Genomic DNA, 22,397 nt, shown 5'->3' on the forward strand with positions numbered 1-22,397 from the left:
AGATTGAAATCATCGAGGCAAGTGCAGAAGGGGAGAGGATGTTCAGCGCTATCAGCCTCTCCCTCATGCTGCCAGAGGAGGGTGTCTGCATGTGACAGCCTTTCTTTCCCCCTCACTCTCCGCCCCTGAAGGAAGGTCCTTGTGTTCGAATGCTCTCTCTCTGTCAATGCTGTCTTGTGGATTGGACTCTGTGCTTCATGTTATGATGTGATTCTGGTTGCCCCGTTTTTTTTTTTGTTGCTATTTTGGGCAATTTTGAATCGGGGCAGCCTTAGATAACAAACACTGAACAGAACTGAATGTGCCTGGACTCTATTCGATTTTGTGTTTTATATTGTTTTTCTTTTTGCGCACTGGGGAGGAGCTTGCTGTTTTTCTTAGAACAGGTTTGATGCTTTTCTTTGCTTCACGGATCTCTGTGGGAAAGACAAACCTCAGGGCTGTATACTGCACATATACTTTGATAATATCATTAGATAATAAAATAATCTTTGAGGCCACAACAGTGAGATGGCAATGGAAAACTGAAACATATCAATGGTAAAATAGTATTAAATGAAAATACCACACCCAAGTTTTACAAAGCCCATGCGGTTCCTTATACCATCTGTGATAACGCAGCCAGTGAATTAGATCGCATGGAAACGTTCTTACTCTTGTGGAACAATGTCTTTCCTGACAAAAGGATCAATCTCCCATCCTTGTCACCACTGTTATGTTTTGTAACTGCAAAACATAAAACTGATTGGAAGAAAAACATGGGATGTCCTGATGAAGGGCTCGGCAAGAAACGTCAACTGCTCAATCTTTTCCATAGATACTGAGCTCCTCCAGCATTTTGCGTGTACAGTATTGTAAAACAAAGCAGTCTGCGCTACGAGTCCAACTTCAAATCCACCTTTCAGCGAGACGCGTACGTATGATGTGAAGACGTATGCCAGTCACGTGCATTTACATACAACCCGAAATGAATTATGTAAGCAACAAAGAATATTTAATCAAACAATATATTTACAATATTACTCAAATATTAAATACACACAGTTTGCTACCTCCTCCTTCTCGGTCGCATCTGCCAACAGCAACTCCCGACGCCCCCCCCCGGCCTCAAAATGATGACATCATTCGGACGCGCCGATTAGTGGTGACGTGTAAATTGTGCGCCGAATAAGGCGTCATGGCGGCAGTGGACAACAGAGGTGAGTAGTAGTCGGTGTGGGACAGGGGGTATTTTCCAGAGCGAATCGAAAAACTCCGGAGATACTTCCCCGGTTTTAGAGTCGGAAAACTCCGGCGGTCCTTCTCTGGGGACTGCGATTCCCGCTTAGCTGAACTGTTCTGAAACTTTTTAATCTATTGGCAGCCCATTTTACCATTTATTGAGCGTTCCCGCGGCCCGTTTAGTATGGTCACAGGCGTACCCAGATGCCAGTGTGTTTTATACTTTAAAAGCTCCCTCTTGTTTTCTTTTGTGAGCGAATCTTCTCCGGTCATACTCACCTTCTGAGGGTGGCGGAGCATCTGTGGGAGTGAAAGGATGGTCGGCGTTTCGGATCGAGACCCTGCATTTTTGCTGCAGGCGCTGGTATCTGCAGTCTGCCAATTTCGGCTCCCTCGTCAACCCCACAACCACTACCGCTGCACTGCGCTCGACAGCTTTATATTTAAAAGCAAAAAGCTTGAGGTTGTTCCTCAGTCCTTATGCTTGCGATGTATTCCACAATGTTCCGCATGTTATGAACCTGTTGTCCAAAGTCCCAGTCATTGTAGACGCACATCGGCTCTTGATGTACCCTCTTCCAGTTATTTATCTATCTTATTGTCTGTCCTTTGTCATCGTCAGCAGGACATTCAGTCTGGAACATGTCCATGATTTTGTTTTAATCTACCTTGCTGCTTTTGGATCTCTTTGAAACCTGTCCCCTCTAGTTTTGTTTCGAATTTCCTTGTTTTTCTGTTGTGTGCCTTGGGGATTTTTTTTTTAACTCAGGACATTGTTGTTGCTGCTCAGGGTACTGGTGGTAAAGTAAAGATTGAGGTAAAGCTAATTTTTGGTAATGCGTGTAAGTTGAAACACACTGCCTTTATTTGTAGAATAGGCACATCACTGGCAAGTCTGGTGTTTGCTGCCAGTTACTAGTTATACTGGGAGTGTTTTGATGAGCCCTATTGATGACTGCAGTCAGTGTTGAAACTAGCTGTGATACTCTGTCTGGTGAAGGGAGTCAGAACACAGGTTTTAGCATTGGGCGGACTTAAGTGATTGACACCAAACTAAGAATCAGGTGTGCATTACGAGGGAAGTTACGTCTGCTGTCCTGTAGGCATAGCTTGGCCGTTGCCTTCCATTCAGCATAAATTTGAACTTGAATAGTGGGCAAATGTTGCTTAACCAATCCTCTATCCATGCTCTTACATTATCCCAATCTCCATGCATCTTTATCTTGTGGATAAGTCTTTTATGCAGCACTTTATCGAATGCCTTCTGGAAATCCCAAGTATGCAATATTCATCTGTTCCCATCTATCCACTGAACTCCTCAAAGAACTCCAGAAGGTTTCTCAAAAAGAATTTGCCTTTCATGAGTACATGAATTAACAAAAAGAAGTGGGATTACAGAGACCTTTCTAAGATTGAGTGGCTGTGATTAGTGCATTTATGTTGGGATCAGTGCTCGGCCTCAGCAATTCACTGCCTACATCAGTGTTGCCAGGATGCCAAGCTTGCTGATACCAAAAAGTAGGTTGGGTTAGTAAGGAAGATCTCCGCTCCTGAAGCTTCTTTATAGACAGGCTGACTGGTTAGATGGAATATAATATAATGTGAAAAATGAAAAATAGGTCCTGACCCGAAACATCTGTTTCTATGGATGCTGTCTGACCACTGACTTCCTCCAGTAGTTTGGTCTGTTTTTAAATGGCAACAGATTGGGAAATATTCAAGGGAATTGGCTGTTCTTGTACACAAGGCGCCAAAATCTAATGTGCAGGGGCAGTGATGTTGAAGGCAAAGGGTATATTGGCTTTTATTATGAGAGGCTTGGAGTACTAGAGTAAGGGCATACAATACAATAGTCCAGGGCCTTATGAGACTACACTTGAAGTATTTTACAGTTTTGAATAGCTTTAAAAAGGTGCATTTTCCATTGAATGCACTGATTCCTGAGATGGTGGATTTGCCATTAGTGGAAAGATTGCAAAGACTACACCTGTATTTGTTGGAGTTTAGAGGAATGAGAAGAAAGCTTCTAGAAACTTAGAAAATTCTTACAGGGCTTAATAGAGTGGACGTAGGAAGGATGTTTCCCTGGCTGAGGATTTCAGAACTGGGGTACCATATAAAAATGAGATCTATGCCATTTAGAAAGTTTTCTTTATGCAGAGGGTTGTAAATATTTGTAATTCCCCATATATGAGAGTTTTGGAAGTTCAGTCATTGAATTCATTCAAAACAGATAGATTTCTGAATATTAAATTAATCCAGGGATAATGTAGTAAAGTGAGGAAGAGAGAGAACCGTTTTAATGAATGGTACAGCAAGCTCAAAGGACGTACTACTAATTCTTATGTTGTGTTTTTATAAGAAGGGGATGCTTCTGAATTGTATTCATTATTGTAATCCAGGGAAATCTGTGGTATACACAATAGAGTACCACAAACTCCAGCGACCTAATGTTACATTATTTGGTAGCAGCAAAAAAATAAGAGAGATAAATATTAAGCTATGCGCTGCATTCTGAGAAGCCACGTAAAATGTATGACATCAAATGATGGTGGTCTGGTTTCAATATCTAGTGATTTAGTTGACATTATGCAATCACTTTTTTATTTTCTCTTTGTAAGAGTTAATCAAATTAATGCCTGTTTAAAATAATGACTCTTGTATGTGCTGTGTTTCTTTTAGATAATCTTCTGGGAATCTCATGGGTAGACAGCGCTTGGATTCCAATTCTAAATCCAGGGAATGTGCTTGACTACTTTTCTGAAAGAAGCAACCCATTTTATGATCGAACCTGCAACAATGAAGTGGTCAAAATGCAGCGGCTTAGTCTGGACCATCTGCAGTAGGTTTTGCTTGATCAATATGCTCTGAAGTCAAGTTCCTTTCAACAATTTCCTAATAAGTATTGTTGCTTATAAAGTTTTTAACTGGTGGGCTTCAATCATTGCGAGCACTCATTTGTGGGAGTGCTGGCGCAAGGTTTAAAAAATGTTTGAGCTATTTCGGGACTTTTCGGCAGGCTTCAATTATTGCGAACACAGCTTGTGGGAGAGGTGATGTGAGGTTTAAAAAGAACTCAGGGTTTTTCGGGATTTTTCGGCAGAATTCAATCATAGTGATCTATTAGGCATTTGGCAAAGGGCAATAAAAAGAAGTGAGGTGTAGGCGAAACAGCCATTGTGTGAGTGAGCCCGTGTTAGATAGGTCAGGCTGAGGTGAGAAGGGAGCTTAGGATCTAAGCAAGTGTTTTCTTTTTTTGTCTATTAGTATATAGCTAGTATGGTGAGAATGGGTCTAGGGTCTGCATGAGGTGCATCCATCTGCAGCTCCTAACCGTGTTAGGGAATGGCTCCAGGGACTGTGTTTTATTGTGTCTGTGAGATGTGGAAATAACCATGTCTACACCAGGTGCACCGAGCTGCTGCTCCTCAGAGAGCGTGTTAAGCAAATGCAGCTGCAGGTCAGTGACCTTTGGCTCATACAGGAGAATCAGGAGGTGAGAAATAGGAGCTTTAAGGAGGTAGTCACCCCTACATTGCTGGGTGACTATCAAGAGGGTGAAAGGGAAGTGTAGAGTATCCCTATGGCCATTCCCCTCAATAGTAAGTATATTGCTTTGGATACTGTTGGGAGGGACCACCTACCAGGGGAAGCTGCCAGTGACCTGGTCTCTGGCATTGAATCTGGTTCTGTGGCTCAGGGGGGGCAGGGGGTAGAAGAGGAGTACAGTAATGATAGGGCATCCCAGAGTTAGAGGAGCAGACATTAAAGAGACACCCATGTGGTATATTGCCTCGCAGGTGCCAGGGTCAGAGATGTCTCAGATTCATTCCAAAGCATTCTAAAGGGGCAGGGTGAACAGTCAGAAGTTATGGTACATATTGGTATCAATATCATAAGTAGGAAAAGGGAGAAGTCCTGAGAGGATATAAGGAGTTGGGTAGAAAGCTGAAAAGCAGGACCTCAAGAGTAGTGATCTCTGGATTGCTGCCTGTGCCATGTGCCGGTGACGGATAATTAGGAAAAAATAGGATGATTATGCAGATGAATGCGTGGCTGCAGAATTGGTTCAAGGGGCAGTGTTTCAGATTTCAGGGTCATTGGGATCTCTTCTGGAGAAGGTATGATCTGTACAAAAGGGGTGGGTTATACCTGAACTCGAGGGGGATCAATATCCTTGTGGGCAGGTTTGCTACAGCAGTTGGGGAGGATTTAAGCAAACTTGGCAGGGGGTTGGTGGTGTAGTGTGAATGAAATCACCGGTAGGTACGAAGCAGCTTCTTTATTCGACACAACAAGGTACAGCAAACATCATACGGAAACTCTTTGGTGGAAAAGGTCTGTTAGCCCAATGTGGGCTCAATATTTATTTGCTAAACGCAAAGGGCAATCCCTATTTACAAGGTATAGACAATGCATAGACAATGTTTTCTTTTGAATCTACATACAAAACATCCTCCTTTTCTTTTCATCTTTTTCTCTTGATGCCCGCATGTCTGGGTTGGTTAAATCCTCCCCAACTGCTGTAGCAAACCTGCCCACAAGGATACTGATCCCCCTCAAGTCCAGGTTGGTTAAATGCAAGTTAAATCCACAATACATTTATTTGGTATTTTACGTGCTAACATAGAGGACAATTCATGTTTGTAAAGTATAGATAATACTGTCTTCAAAACTACAGCATCTGGTCAAACTATGGTGTCAGCAGCGTCTGGGCTCGTATTCCAGTATTCACAGCTTTTAGCAACAGCATTGTTACAAATGCACTGGGTTCACAGCTTTTAGGAAATGCATTTTTATGAACTCAATCCACAGTACTTTCTCAAAGAACGGAAGACTGGTGGCCAAGTCATTTAAATGTAAATGAATCATTTACCCAAAATCGCTGTAATAGGTGGAACCTGGAGTGAGAGGGCAGTGGGTATACAAGTTGATGCAGTGTGAAGTAATACTATAAGAAAAGACAGGCAGATGATAGGGCAAAATTGCAGGCAGTGGGGTGAATTAAAGTGCAACATTGGGGCAAAATGGAAAAAAAGTGAATACACAACTGAAGGTATTTGAATGCGCACAATATACAGAATAAAGTAAATTAACTTGTACAGCAGTTAGAGATTGGAAGGTATGACGTGGGCCCTGAGTCACTGAGTTGTGGCTGAAAGAAGATCATAGTTGGAAGCTTAACATCTAAGGATGCACATTATATCGAAACGACAGGCAGGTTGGCGGGGGCGGGGGGAGGGGGTGGGTGGCTCTGTTGGAAAAGATGACATAGGATTGAAAGCTGTAGATTCCTTTTTGGTGGAGTTAAGAAAATGCAAGGGTAGAAAGACCCTGATGGAAGTTATACACAGGCCCCTGGGCAGTAGCCAGGATGTGGTGTACAAATTGCAATGAGAGATTTAAAAAAATGAAAAAAAAACAGTAGTAGTACAATAGTTGTGGAGTATTTCAATATGTAGTAGATTAGAAAAATCAGGATGTTGCTGGATCCCAAGAGTTAGAATTTGTAGAATGCCTATGAGATTGCTTTTTAGAGCGGTTGTCGTTGAGCCCACTAGGGAAAGGGCAACTCTGAAATGGGTGTTGTGTAATAAAACCAGATTTAATTCGGGAACAAGGTACAGGAAACCTTAGGAGATAGTGATCATATTATGATAGAATTCACCCTGCAGTTTGAGAGAAAGAAGATAAAATCAGATGTATCAGTATTATAGTGAAGTAAAGGGAATTACAGAGGCATGAGAGGGGAGCTGGCCAAAGTTGATCAGAAGGAGACACTGGCAAGGATGATGGCAGAACAGCATCGGCTGGTGTTTCTGTGAGCAATTCAGAAGATTCAGGATGGATACATCCCAACCAAGAAATATTCTAAGGGGAGGATGAGGTAACCGTGGCTGACAAGGAAAGTCAAAGACAGCATAAAAGCACAAGAGATGGCATATAATACAGCAAAAATTAATGGGAACTTAGAGGATTGGGAAGCTTTTAAAAACCAACAGAAGGTAACTTTTAAGAAAGAAAGCAATAAGGAGCAAAAAGATAAAATATGTCGGTAAGCTAGCCAATAATATAAGAGGATACCAGAAGTTTTTCCAGCTATGTAAGAGTAAAAGAGAGGCGAGAGTGGATATCAGCCCGCTGGAAACTGATGCTGGAGAGGTAGTAATGGGAGACAAAGAAATAGCAGATGAATGTAATTATTTTGCAGTATGCCAGAGATTCGAGAGTGTCAGGGCAGAAGTGAGTATAGTTGCTCGTACTAAGGAGAAGGTGCTTGGGAAGCTGAAATACCTGAAGGTAGATAGGTCACCTGGATTGGATGGATTGCATTCCAGGGTTCTAAAGGAGGTCGCTGAAAAGATTGTGGAGGCTTTAGAAGTAATCTTTCAAGAATCACTGGATTCAGGTATGGTTCTGGAGAACTGGAAAAATAGAGCTGTCACTCCACTCTTCAAGAAGGGAGGGAGGCAAAAGAAAATGAATAATAAGCCTGTTAGCTTGATTTCAGTGGTTGGGACGATGTTGGAGTCTGTTATTAAGGATGAATCTGTGAAATTCATTGCCACAGATGGCTGTGGAGACCAAGTCACTGGGTGTATTTAAAGTGGAGGTTAATAAGTTCTTGATTAGTAAGGGTGCCAGAGGTTATTGGGAGAAGGCAGGAGAACGTAGTTGAGAGGGATAATAAATCAGCCACGACTCGATGGGCTGAATAACCTAATTCTGCTCTTATGTCTTATGGTCTTAATAATGTATACCTACCTGGTGTTGTAGGTACATAGTCATCTTATCGTTCAACAGCAAGAAGGCTGAAGATGACTAACAGATCTAGGCAGTGGAACAAAAATTGTTTCTTAAATAAAACTAAGTATTTTTTTTACTCAATAAAGAAAAAATTACCATTTCAAAAGATAACTTAAATGTGGCATATTACTATGACATGTAATTTGTTTTGTTGGTTTAAACTGAAAGCACTTGCATTCAGTTTTTTCTATTTTCATTGCTTTTGTTTTGCGTATTGATTTTTTTCCTGCTATTAAGTTTTGGCTCTCGTGTTGTTTATCTCAGTGTAGGTTACATTAGAACATAAGAGATAGGAGCAGGAGTAGGCCATCTGGCCTGTCGAACCTACTCCTCCATTCAATAAGATCATGGCTGATCTGACCATGGACTCATCTCCACCTACCTGCCTTTTCCCCATAACCCTTAATTCCTCTACAATGCAAAAATCCATCCAACCTTGTTTCTTGCCAGCAATCAGTGACAAAATTCACTGCTTTTTGAATACAAACATACACAACAGACGCTACAGGTGTCCCCCGCTTTTCGGACGTTCGCTTTACAAAACCTCACTGTTACAAAAGACCTACATTAGTTCCCTGTTTTCACTAACAGAAGGTGTTTTCTTTCTTTTTAAATCTTTTTATTGAATAAGTATACAAAAAGGTAAGCCATATAGGTGCTAATACACTGTTAGAATATAATAAAATTACAGGAGATATTAATACAGAAAAAAATGATACAAACAATGTAATTTAAACATAACATACTAAGGTAACATAATAGTATACTAATTTTTATATATATATATATATATATATATATCAATAGAGAAGAGGGAAAAAAAAAACCCCAAAAAAACCCACCGTGCAACTAAACTAAAAGCAAAGCAAAGCAATGGGCTAACTTGGAACCAAGTAGAGTTAAAGAACTTAAAATCACGTCCTCAAACCCGACCTCCATTAAAAACAGTAAAAAAAACAAGAAGGGTATATAAATATGGAGCAAAAAAGAGAAGAAAAAAAAGATGTTTTCACTGTTAGGAAAAAAGGCAACGCGCGCCCCGAGCAGCTGCTCTTCCCCGGATTTGGAACTGCATTCTCGCCAGCATTGCTTAAACATGTGCGTGTGAGCAGCCGTTTGCAAGATGAGTTCTAAGGTATCAGAAAAGCCTAAAAGACCTCGTAAGGGTGTTACACTTAGCATAAAACTAGACATAATTAAGCGTTTCGATCATGGTGAACGAAGTAAAGACAAAGTGAGCTTGGCTTGTGGAAGATGACGTTGAAGAGGTTTTGGCATCCCGTGACCAAGAACTGATAGATGAAGAGCTGATGCAATTGGAAGAGTAAAGGATAACAATCGAAACCGAATGCAGTAGCGATTGGACTGAAAGTGAAGTCGTCCAGGAACTGAACGTGAAGCAACTGCGTGAGATTTTCGCTGCAATGATAAAGTACGACTTTAATTTTGAAAGGGTACATTGGTTTAGGGCATATTTGCAGGATGGTTTGAGTGCTTACAAAGAACTGTATGATAGAAAAATGTGTGAGGCTAGCAGTCAAGCAAGCCTTCCACATCAGCCACAGCAGACGACGAACCTCGATCTTCGACGTCGAGGCAGGCAGACATAGAAGAAGATGACCTGCCTGCCCTGATGGAAACAAACCACCCCAACCTCCGTGCCGCGGAGAATGCAGCGGTAGCCAGGACGCACCCAGCACATCTTTAAGAAAAAAAAGCTGAAATAAACAAACTAATTAATTAGGTGCCACCCGGCACGTAATCAATTAGCTTGTTTATTATGGCTTTTTTTTTTAAAGATGTGCTGGGTGCGTCCTGGCTACCGCTGGACTCCTGCATGCTTCGCAACAATGTATCGGTCGGCGGCCTGGAGGTTGGGGACCACTGCACCACCCCAACCTCCGACTCAGCCTAACACACCATCAGCAGTGTGCTCGATGTCTTCCCAATTCCCGTAAGTGATACTACACTGTACATACATTATTTCTACTTAATATTAGCTGTGTATTTTTACGTGTTATTTGGTATGACTTGGCAGCTTCATAGTTTAAAGATTACTGGAGAGCGCTTGCGCCGTGTTTTTGCCGAGAGCACTTGTGTGAGATTTTCGCTACGGAGAACAGTACGGCATTGATTGTAGAAAAGTATTTCTGCTTTATATAGGCTGTGTATTTATCATATCATTCCTGCTTTTGCTATATGTTACTGTTATTTTAGGTTTTATGTGTTATTTGGCATGATTTGGTAGGTTATTTTTGGGTCTGCGAACGCTCACAAATTTTTCCCGTATAAATAAATGGTAATTGCTTCTTCGCTTTATGACATTCTGGCTTACGAACCATTTCATAGGAACGCTGTACCTTCGGATGGCGGGGGAAACCTGTATTTTAAAAACTGATCATTCTCAGCACGGTGTAGTGTCTGGCAGCCATGCAATTGCACACAATGGATGCTAGTTAGAAACTGTTCGGCAACAGTATCCTGCCCCAATTAAGCAGCATAGTGTCCTAAGTAAACGAAGAGAATCCCGGCTATTTTGTCAATTTAGTTTTTGTTCTTTAAAAGTGGTTCCAAATAAACAGCTGCTCTGATTAACCAATGGCCCAATTAACATTTTTCCTCTCCATGCCTTGTGGCTCATTGGGTGGAAACCTTGCTGTAGCATTTCTCTTTTTTTTTATGAGACCAAGTTGCTATCTTGATGCTCAACCCAGCACGGATGGAAAGTGTACAAGGAGCCTCCCAGATGCAAACCTGGAACTACTTGACTTGAAGTCTGGTGCAAATGCCACTGCACCCATAGATACACACACAATCACAGAGCTCCAGCCGGAATCAGACCCATCAACCATTATCTCCGTCTTCTATGAGCAAGCCAATTCTTAATCCAAGTGGCCAATTCAAAGTGGACCCCATGTAGCTTAATCATCGGGGATGAGCCTTCTGCGTGGGCCTTGTTAAATGTCTTACTATAATCTATGTAGAAGATAGCATCCACTGCTCTACCTTCACCTCCTTTGTAAAACAACTATCGAGTGAATAAAACACAATTTGAACTTCATATAGCCTTGCTAAGTGCCCTAATAAGGCCATGGTTTTCCAAATGTTTTTAAGCCCATTTCCTAGGAATCCTCTTCAATAGCTTCCCTACCACTGAAATGAGACCTCACTGGTCTAGATTTTCAGGATTATACCTATTTCCATTCTTGAGTAATGGAACAACATTAACTACTTGCCAGTCTTCCCTAACCTTGCCTGTAGCTAGAGAGGGCACAAGGATCTTCTTCAAGGCCTTACCAATCTCATCTCTTACCTCTCTCGATAATCAAGGTATATCCTATCAGGCCCTGGGACTGATCCACCTTGAAGTTCTTAAATAGACCCTCCATCTTTATCTTGAAATGCCCTGGCAAATTATCTTTCTATCTCCGCGTCCTTGTTCCCTCCTTTGTCATTGAGTGGTCCTACCCACTCTATCGTTATCCTTTTGTTCTTGATGCATGTGTAGAATGTCTTGAGATTCTATTTAATCCTACTTGCCAAGGCCTTTTCATGGCCTCCCTGGTTTTTCCACTTCCTTTCTTGAGCTCTGTTCTTTGTCTTTATAATAAGGGCTCTGTTTGATTTAGCTTTGTACTCCTTGCATGTGGTTCCTTTTTTGTTTTGACTGAATTCATCATTCTCAACATCCAAGGTTCCCATACCTGACACCTGTCTTTGTCCACAAGAAAGCAGCAACCATCATCAAAGACCGCGATCATCCAGTCCGTGTTCTCTTCTTATTACTACCATTGGGCAGGAACTGCAAAAGCCTTGTGTCCCGCACCACCAAGTTCAGGAATAGTTTCTCGTAAGATTCTGTTGCATTTCTTTTTTTCCTGTGAGTGTCTGCAAGGAAATGAATTTCAGGGTAGCATATGGTAACACATACTTACTTTGGTAATCAATTTGCTTTGAACTTTGTACTCTGTGCAGATGGTCTTTAAACATTCTCCACATGTCAGATGTGGACTTCCCTGAAAGCAGTTGTTCCCAATTAATTCTAACTAGTTCCTGTCCAAATATGTTAATAATTTCCCCTGTGTTAATGTTATTCCTTTATACGTAAACCTTAAAATATATGTAAGTATGCAAAAAAAGACATAAAGTATACACCCTTCATGCCAGATTAGTGTAGATAAGCAAAATGGTCAGTGCGGACATGATGGGCCAAATGGCCCATTTTGTGCTGGTTAACTTGACACTATGACCTGTCATTTCTCGGTTCGAAGATTCTTCCATTCTCCAAGATACTAACATTTCATGGTGGGGCCTTTTTGTTTTCTTCTGCTAAATATTTCATTTGGGATCAGTGTCAATAACCTCTTCTATAATGAACCACTATGATTTGGAATGTATACCTTTATTCATATGTAATTAGGTGAGCAATGCCATGTCAGTCAGTCAGTCAGTGAGTGCCGTCCCGAATCCAGGGTTGGCGGCTATGCACCTCCATCTTCTTCAACCTTGCGACAGCACCGAGTACAGCCTCTCCTCCAGTTTGTTCTCGCTGGCCGCCATGGGTGTGGTTCAAACAAAATGCTAATCCCTATTTTCAGCCTTGCTCCAATCAACCACATTGCCATTTTAACCCCTTCGTATTTAGTAGAAGAACCTACATTAGACTGAAGGGTTTCAGCCCAAAATGTCAACTGATTCTTTTCCATAGATGCTGCCTGGCCTGCTGAGTTCCTCCAGCATTTTGTGTGTGTTGCTTGGATTTCCAGAATCTGCAGATTTTCTCTAGTTTTAGATTGAAGTTTGGTTATAAGGTAACAAATTTAAACACTAAAGGTAGATAAATGATGTTCTGTGCCGTATTTTGTATGTTGCAATAATAATTCTGTTGAGGGTCATTTTTTTAAATGAAGCTTAAAATGTCTGCTGGGTAAGATGTTTATAATTGAATGAAATATTTTGACTTTTGCTTTATATTTTGACTTATTAAATAATTTTTCATCCATATGTAATAATAGGGATATGTCCCTGCAGGTAGTTCAATTTAGATGAAAAAATATTGAAGAAATTTGAAGTTTCACAGTTCACACCTATAAAGCAGACTTTCAAAGCCACAAATGTGGCTTCCTTGCCCAGAGCTAGAAACATTAGCTAAGTTGTGATCTAAATTGCCTCTGGCTCTCAGGAAGCAGCTGGTAATGATTGATTTCATCCCATCGTTTTACTGTGGCTCCTGTTAATGGACCCATTAGATAAACTTAATGAGAAAATTGCTTCATTTTTTAACACTATAACAGCATTGTTAGTGTTTGTATCATCCAAAAGTGGGAGATAATCCAGTTATCTGTGGTATATGTGATTACAGATAAAAGTTGTGTAATTCTGTTATTTATCCTCTATCTTTGACCCTTGTGTGGATTTGATGGTCACTAGGATAGCAATCTCTTTGAGTACATGGATTACATTATGGTTAAGTCTCAAATTCTGCAGAATGGAGTGTGGTGCAGAAATTATTTAATGGCTTAAAATTAGTTTAACCTGCCCAAGGAGCTCACATTCAAACCATCCCTTTAGTTAGAACTTTTGTGATTGTGTAAAACAGCTTGATTGCTGGTAGTGTAGTAACCTGGTGAAATAATAATTTGAGTCTTGTTTTTGTTGTGTTACAGTAACATGACCGGTCTGGAATACATTTTGCTTCATGCTCAGGAACCTATATTGTATATTATTCGAAAGCAACATAGACATTCTCCAACACAAGGTAAGAAGTTTCAATATCATTAAGGCAGTCATAACAAAATAGCTTTGCAATGTTTTTGTGGTCTTCTTCCCAGCAGCTTGGGAAATTTTCCATTTGTGACATGATGTCAGTGCTCAAAAAAAATTCGGATTTCAGAGGTTTTCGGATTTTGGATAAGCGATACCCAACCTGTAATTCTAAACAAAGTGTAGGTCTAAGGTAAAGGTACAGTAGTAAAGATAAGACATCAGAACATACAGTGAAATGCGTCACTTGTGTCAACAACAAACAGACCAAGATGTGCTGGGGGCAGCCCGCAAGTATCGCCATGCTTCCGGCACCAACGTTGCATGCCCACAAGTTACTCACCCTAACTCGTACATCTTTGGGATATGGGAGGAAACCCACACAGTCACAGGGAAACCATATGGACAGCAGTGGGGATTGAACCCTAATTGCTGGTGCTGGTTGCAGTGGGGATTGAACCCTAATTGCTAGTGGTTATGCTAACCACTATGCTACCGTGCCACACATGCTGACATGCTGAGTGACAGATGCCGCTGCATGTAAATAGTCATTAGAAGATGGTGTTGTTTCCCCCCCTCCATTTGCTCTTCTATCACCCCTCTGTTTCTCTCTCAAATTCAGTCTTCATTCTTCGCTCTGTGCAGATTGCATTCTTGCTCTGCAATGAGAGAATATTTTAAAAGTTTTGTTCATTTTGGATAAGCAATTCCTATTTGTTTTCCTTCTATTAATAGGTATATTGGAATCAGTGTGGTGCATTAATACGCAGCAAAGATTGCTGTTTGTGGACCAAGAGGAATCTGAGCCTCTTCATCAATATGCACTGGCATTCAAGATATCATAGAAAGTTGAATTATATAAAATAACCATCTTGTGTGCATCTTGAGTATCCTTGCTTTGAGTCATTATGAATATGATCCTCTGATAGTGTTTGAGTCTATATTGAAGATTGATTTTTCAAGCTTAATATATCATGAGAGCTGTATATTGGCAGAAACTGTTCAGAAGCTTTGGATTTAAACAGAAGCCTTGATTTTAGTTTGGATAGTGTTTAGATGGATGGTAAAGATGACACAATGTTAATAGTGGAACTCTGTTTCCCTGTAGAAATAACAAAAGTGCGCGCACACCTTGTTGTTGCTGGGATTTGTTTTGTTGAAGAAAGCTCACATTTTTTAGTGTAAGTAGTTACAGCACTTCAATTGATTGTGAGGTTTGTGCTGTTGTACTATATGAAGCTAAATAAACTTGTCTATCTTTTTTATTCTGGTAGTGAATAGCTTGGGAAGAAAATAGACTACAAATTACTTGGGTCCTGTGCATGAATCTGTTTTTCTTCTGTTACTCCCTAGTAAACCAGTCCATGAAATTGTACCTGTGACTTTTATGATGTCAGGCTGCTTATGCTGAAAGCTAGGATTTTAAGCAGCATTATTTCATGATAGGAATTGCTGTTAAGGTTATTTATTTTTGTACCAATTATGAAATTAACTGTAGTATAAGAAATTAACTTCTGATCTTTATTTTTTATCACTTCTAGCTACTCCTTTAGCTGACTATTATATAATTGCTGGAGTGGTGTATCAAGCTCCTGATTTGGGATCTGTAATAAACTCCAGAATGGTAGGTTATTTTTCTTTGTGGTTGGTATTCCAATTCAATATTCAATGGTCATGATCCCTCTAGGGCAATTTGCCATTTATCTTTCGGAGAAGAAAACCAAAATGCTGCTTCTTCTCTCGCATTTCCTCCTTTGGTGTCTCATAACAGCAACAGTTGTGAAGTGTGCTCTGTATGGCTGGATATCACAGTTCTTGTCCTTCCCATTTATATTTCAGAAAAGAGAAAAAATCTATTTAACTGTGTAATAGGAGAAGCAACAATTTTGCTGAAAGCAGTCATAAGTTTACACTTCAAAAACAAACCAGGCCTGCTTTTATGAATCATACAAACCCACTAATGAAAGTATTGAGATCTACACCGCCTGTGTGTAGCTGTTATGTATAAGTGATATAGCTTGCATTTTTTTAAAATACAAGCTACTGTAATATAATTTAAATATTCTCCATTATAGATCTAGTACAGTAATTTCAGTGTAATATCCTGTGTATCCCCTTTCAAGTCAGCAGTATTTTTATATCAAGAAAAGACCATTACTGAAGGCATGACAACTATCATTTTTTTTCTGTTTTATTTTCTTCAAAAAAAAGCTGACAGCAGTGCATGCTGTTCAGTCTGCATTTGATGAAGCAATGTCTTACTGCCGATACCATCCCTCTAAAGGATACTGGTGGCATTTCAAGGATCAAGAAGAGAGGGGTAAGTTTTTATGTACTCCTAACATTGACCATTTTTTAAAACTGTTATTAGCATGCCACCTGCTGGTGTAAAAGCAAAGAGGTATTTAAAATCTTGAAGGTTACAGGCAGTTTTTTTGGGAGAAACTGTTCCCATTGGCAGAAGAATCAAAGATCAGGAAATATGAAATATTGATAATTGGCAAACAAATCTAAAGTGGCATCAAGGAAAATTCTTTTATGCTGAGGAGTGTTGGAATTCATGACGGGATAATAGAGAAGGGTGATTCAATTGCCATTCAAAAAAGGAGCTGAAAGGAAAACCAAAAACATTGAAGTGTTTGGGAAGAGTGCAGTGGAATGAGATTAACTGGACTGTTTTTACTTGGAATCAATATGGACTTAATAAGTTGCACTGCGGTCTTCCATGCAATGAACATTGAGTGTATTCCTTACCCTGCTTGGCAAACTATGTTCCAGAAATCGTTAATTCCGCCTTCCAGGGATGTTGCCTGGCCTGCTAAGTGTTTCTGGCATTTTCTGTTTGCATTCCTTTGCCTCTGTGGTTTGATGGGAAACTCCGGATTCAGATTAAACCACATTTTTGATCTTGTAAAATTCTTTTATATTTCCCAAGGGCCTCTTTACAGCAAGCTTATTGTTTAACTCTCTTGTTGCACAGAAGTAGATCTAAATAATGTTTCCTTGTTTATTTTTCAACATGCTTGGAATTCATCTTGTATACATTTGCAGTATTTAATCCCCTGTGTTATTACAGATTTGATTTGCTTCATCTGCATGTATATTAAGGTCCCCCACAGTTACATTATTACCCAGTATACTACCAATTTTCCCATTTATGCTATGCCCTGAATTCTAGTTCCTTCTCAGGAGGGGTTGGGGTTGTGGGTGATGATGGTAGGGTAACTGCCACTAATATTTTTGATAGCCTGTTGTTGCATAACTCCACCTAGACTGTTCTGTACTGGTTTCCTGCACCACAAACGGCTAAGCCACAATCCTTTCTAACTACTGAATTGATGTCATCCTTATTAACATTGCTGTTGTGCTTCCTCATTCTTTTAGTCTGTTTTTCCTAAGCTTTGAATACTGTGGAATATTTAGTTTTCTAGTTTTGGTCAGCATGCAGCCACATTTCTGTGATGGCACTTAGATCATATCCATTTACAGTTACTGATGTCATTCATTCATCTTGCTGTGGATGTGACAGGCATTTAGCTGTAGAGTCTTTCAGTTTGCCTTTTTAATATTTTCCCCACACTCTGGCCCTGTTTATGGTTGCTTCTTCTGACTACATGCTGACAGTGTTTCTAGCTTTAGCACTATTGCTCTCCTTCCTGACTCTTGTTACTATTCCAATCCAGGTGAAGGGTCTTAACCCAAAATGTTAACCAGTCATTTCCTTCTACTGTCACTGCCTGACCTGTTGAGCTTCTCCAGCATCTTGTGCCCCTGCCAAGCTAATTTAAATCCTCCAGAAAATACCAGCAAACCCTCTTTTGAGCATATTGGTATTTGTTGAGATGTAACCCGCCTAACTTTTACTCCACCTGCTCCAGAAATGGAGATAAAGTCTGAGAAATCTAAATCCCTCCCTCTTGTGCAACTCGGTAGCCATGCATTCACCTTTGTTACTCTCCTCTTTCTGTAGGTGGCACTGAGAATAATCCTGAGATTGCTACCTGTGCGGTTCTGCTTTTTAACTTATTTATAAGATCCTTTAAAATTTGCTTACAGGACCCTTGTATCTATAGTTTTGTTACCAGCTTCTGGTTCTCCACTCTTCCCACTTCAGGATGCTCTGGAGATATCCATAACCCAGGAGACATCCTGAGAACCAAGCTGGAATTGCATCTGCAGACCAGAAACACCCATGTGCTCATTAAACTGATGAGTCCACTGCCAACATTGTTCTCACATTTCTTCCTCCCTTTCATGCTCCTGGGTGCCACTGCACTCCCTCAAGGAACCATTATCCTCTTCAGTATCCAAAACCAAATTGGACTTGCGGCTCTTCCTAGTTTTCCTTGCCGTCACTCATTCCCTCTGCTCGCACACTGGTAAGCTGCAGTGTGACTCCTCTGACTGTGCTTTCCACAAAGTCCTCAGCCTTGTGGATGTACCACAGTGACTCCAGCCATTCTCCAACACCAAAACTGCAGCTGGAAGTACTTCCTCTGTAGGTCACTGTACAATCATAGCTACCCTCCTAGCACGGGATGTGCAGTCCACTTGGCTGAGTTGCCCTTTTATGCCTCACCTTTGCCAATAAGTTTTCAAATTAGAAACTTGTCAAAAAGTACTGACTAATGCTGGGGGTCCTGGCTACCCCACCCTCCAGCATTACTTTTGAAATGTAGTGCCATACTTTGCAAAAACTCTTTAGAAAGCGGGCCTCTGAAATGTACTGGTGTGGTTGGCCAAACAATAGCTTAGCAATGTTAAATACATTGATTAACAAACCTATTTAAAATGGTGATTGTCTGTCTTGAGGGTAACAGATTTTTTTTGTTTGTTTCTTCTTCTTCCATCCAGATAAAGTAAAACCAAAATCAAAGAAGAAAGAAGAGCCTAGTTCAATATTTCAGCGCCAGAGAGTAGACATGTTACTTCTAGATATCCGACAGAAATTCCAGCCCAAGTATATTCAGGTCTGTCTGCAACATTCAGGTTCACGCTTTTGTTAGTAAATGAATGAATATAGAAGAGCAGTGTGACTAACCATGAAATGTTCTCTTAATTTTACAGTATCTAGGGAGACCAGATGGCTTTCAATGTTGTTTGAGGAGCCCAGGGTTTGCACCATTTTCTGAGGCTCATTTTAATACTAAAACCATCTGGCTGTACCTAGTGGCATGAGGAGGCTATGGCAAGTTCAGGTTTAATGGGAACTGAGCTCAAAGGGGCTTGTTGTTCAAAAAAAAGGGGATATTAAGAAAAATGGTTGAATATTGCCCACCAAACTACCCAAAGAGTAGAATTAAATGGTTTTGTTTATGCAATGTATTAGTGTTTGAATCCATCTTTAAAGGTAAAATTGCTAAGGTTTGCTGCAAACATGAAATAAGTTTGTCCATTCTTGTCACCTTATCCACAAAATCTTACTTCAGTTGAAAAGATAATATAGACCAACTATTGGTTGCCTTGGAAGCATTAGGTTCAAAGGTTCATTTCTCCCGATAGCCATGAAACCAAGAAAGAAAAGAATGGCAGCACGATCATCAACCCTCGAATCCCCCTCCACGCAAAAAAACACAATATAAGAAAGCTATAAGACTGCAGAAAAAAAGTCCATTGTTCAGATCCATATCCTAAAAGCGGAAAACTTGGATAACATTCTCCAGACATAGCGGCAGGCTCTCCCTTCTCCGGCAGCACAGCGATCAAAAGGCAGTCTCCCTCTCTGGTTGCAGAGCAATCCCACCAACGATCAAAAGGCAGGCAGCTGGTGCTCACCTTCCGCATTACAATGACCAATTAATCTATTAACTGGTACATCTTCGGAATGTGGGAGGAAACAGGAACACCCAGAGGAAACCCACGCATTCACGGGGAGGATGTATAAACTCCGTACAGGCACTGCCAGATTTGAACTCTGAACTGTAATAGCGTCGCGCTAACCCCTAGACTACCATGGTGCCCTTTTGTACCAATGCATGCTGAGCTCTAGGTTATTGTTAACTTGCTCACTGAAGAATGCAAGAGAATTTGACCTCTTATTGCCTTGTAGTTATTGCTATCTGACCATAGCGGTGTATATTGAGAACTTGGAAAATATAAATCACTTTTCATAACTCCAGTGATACCTCTCAGAACAGGTATATCGTTGATCAAATTCACCATCACCTTCAGTACTCTAGTACAACCCTATGATATCTGAAGTAGTGTTTGAAGATTAAGACTGCAAACTTAATGATGATTTCTGCCCTCTTGTATGCAAACCTGTAGCAGATATTGCAAAGATCTGTAAGCCACCAATGCTTTCTTCAGCCCTTCCCATTCACTGATGAGATCAGTGATCAACATTGCTTTCCTCTACCAGACCAACATTCCTGGCACTGAGGCTCTAGTTACACTAAGTCAGTGCTGATGGATAGGCTATGTCATTCGCATGCTCAGCATGTGACCCATGAAACAGACACTGCTCTGAGCTCTGGGAATCCCCCTATAGCCCACTCAACTCCCTAAGAACCCACAGAACAAGAGTGGAAGAAAGTCATCCTCAGATCCAAGGGAGTGCCAAACAGGAAGTAATATTTCCCAGCCGGTTCTGAAAATAACAGCTTGTTCCTTTGTTAGCTCATTCTCTCCTTTTAACTTATTACTCAGCTTCCAGATTTTATCTCATCCTGTTTTTTTAAAAAAAACTGAGTACAATAGAGTATTGCCCTCTCATTTAAGTGCTGATCTCATTACAGTGAACAGGATGCAGCTATTAAACAATGTGAGGATTTCCATGATCTTGTATTATAATTCAAATACTTATTTTTTTAAATTATTGATTGTTATTGTTTTCATTTTCAGCCAAAATCTGGAGACAAGCCTGTACCAGGTGAGTTTTTTTTTGGTAAATCAACTTAGTAGTTTGGGCTTTTAGATGACTATATTGATTGACTTTTTAATATTAATGTTTTTGCCTTTCAGTGGAGCATGTGAAAAAGGAATCAGAGCCAACAACTGAAACAATCAAACAGGAGGAAAAAGACTCTACAAAGAACTCTCAGCAAAGTTCATCAGCCAAAGCTCCTCCTGAGAAAAGGATGAGGTTGCAGTGAAGAGATGGTTGAATTCCTCTCACTGAGTCAACAGCCCCCGGGCTCTGTTCTTGGGTTGCTGAACTCTTGTGTTTTCATTTCACACAGAGCAATTATTTCTTGTTTGTTTCCATACTGCAAACACAAAGTATGTTCTCTGAGAGAATATTAATCCTTTCAGTTTTTAAGTTCTCTTCTACTTCCAAATTAACACCCCTGCTTGTTGCTTTGTACATTACTTTCTTGTTGGGGTTGAAATAAAACTGGATCATTGAAAGATGTACAAAATAAAGCTAATATTTTTAAGCGTTGCAGGATAAGAGGATTAAAGTTGAGAGCAACTAATACCATTGGAACTTGGATTGATACCTGCCCATTTAGTATTCATTTAAAAATGGTGCTTTATATCAGATCAAAGATTTATTAAAATCAAAAAACTGGAAGTGCCGGAAATCTGAGATGAAAATAGGAAATGCTGGAAGTGTTCAGCAGGTTGAGCACTACCTGAGGGGGGGGGGGGGGGGTGTGAAGGACGATGCAAGTGTAAAGTTGCAGAAGCATTCTGACAAAAGTCCAATGACCTCTGTTTCTCTCTCCACTGATGCTACCTGACTGCCAAGTGCTTCTAGCAGTTTCTGTTTTTATCTCCCTTCAACTTTAAGCAACCATCTGTTGCTTAAAGTTTCTTCTGTATGTTCTACAATACCCTGCAGTTTGAGATGCTGCCATACATCATTTCACAGCTAGCTAATGAATATTTCTGAAAAGGAAATTGTGTGAATAATTTGACTTTTAAAGTGTTTATTTAATGATGTGATTAATGATGTAATTTTATGTTTCTCAATAAAGAACCCTGAAACTGTTGCAGTGCTCTGAAACTGTTGCAGTTCCAAGACTCTGTTAGTTCAAGGCATCTTAGAAATATATGCGTTGGAGGAGGCCTCTTTTGTGTCCATGCTGAACCCAGAGAACATTATTTAAGTTAGTCCCATTTCCAACTCCAGTTTCCAAATCTGTGATTGGGACTAGTGATGATCCAATGACTTGTAGTCATCTTCTGACAGTCTTTAAAAGATCATGGATTTTATATTTAATTCCTGGCTCCGAGTAACATAACAGTAAAATCTCTGCTTTTGAATGAGAGTAAAGGCCTCTATCTTCAGGAAAGAAGCTGACATTGATTCTCTAACACAAGCACAGTTTTACAACGATGGTAGCCAGTGTCAAATGTCTCATAGATTCTTGGAGTTCACAAAGGTAGTGGTAAGTTAGTGGTGACATATCGGATGTGTAATGAACAAGGGAGACGGTGGATTGGCAACAAGCAAGCATGTTGCAACATTATATTACAAAATTTTGCTGATTTAGTTTGCACAGTAGATAGTCAGTGTCTATTAGGAGTGTAACTAATAAGTGGTCACAGGAGAGGAACCTGGTGTGGCGTGGCCTTGTGCTGCAGTAGCCTATCCACTTCAAAGTTTGATGCGTTGTACTCAGGTGCTGTCTGTACACCTCTGGAGTAACATAAGGTTA

The 22,397-nt window shown here is 40.4% G+C and overlaps 1 protein-coding gene across 1 annotated transcript; it reads left to right on the plus strand.

Annotated features, from left to right (window-relative positions):
- Positions 1–1,135: 1,135 nt before the first annotated feature.
- On the plus strand, positions 1,136–21,773 carry med6 (mediator complex subunit 6). Its single transcript, XM_072265763.1, has 8 exons — positions 1,136–1,199; positions 3,904–4,063; positions 13,695–13,786; positions 15,333–15,415; positions 16,003–16,111; positions 18,646–18,761; positions 20,635–20,662; positions 20,755–21,773. The coding sequence occupies exons 1-8, from the start codon at positions 1,178–1,180 to the stop codon at positions 20,883–20,885; spliced, it is 741 nt and encodes a 246-aa protein (XP_072121864.1). The 5' UTR covers positions 1,136–1,177; the 3' UTR covers positions 20,886–21,773.
- The last annotated feature ends 624 nt before the right edge of the window (positions 21,774–22,397 follow it).

The sequence above is a fragment of the Mobula birostris genome, chromosome 1 (genome assembly GCF_030028105.1).
Source record: "Mobula birostris isolate sMobBir1 chromosome 1, sMobBir1.hap1, whole genome shotgun sequence".
Classification (NCBI taxonomy): Eukaryota; Metazoa; Chordata; class Chondrichthyes; order Myliobatiformes; family Myliobatidae; genus Mobula; species Mobula birostris.

Excerpts from the sequence above, each read along its gene's own strand:
- med6 (XM_072265763.1), top strand. The coding sequence starts at position 1,178 with ATGGCGGCAGTGGACAACAGAG. Across the intron at positions 1,200-3,903 it reads GGCGGCAGTGGACAACAGAG|ATAATCTTCTGGGAATCTCA; the intron begins GTGAGTAGTAGT and ends TGTTTCTTTTAG. Across the intron at positions 13,787-15,332 it reads TAGACATTCTCCAACACAAG|CTACTCCTTTAGCTGACTAT; the intron begins GTAAGAAGTTTC and ends TATCACTTCTAG.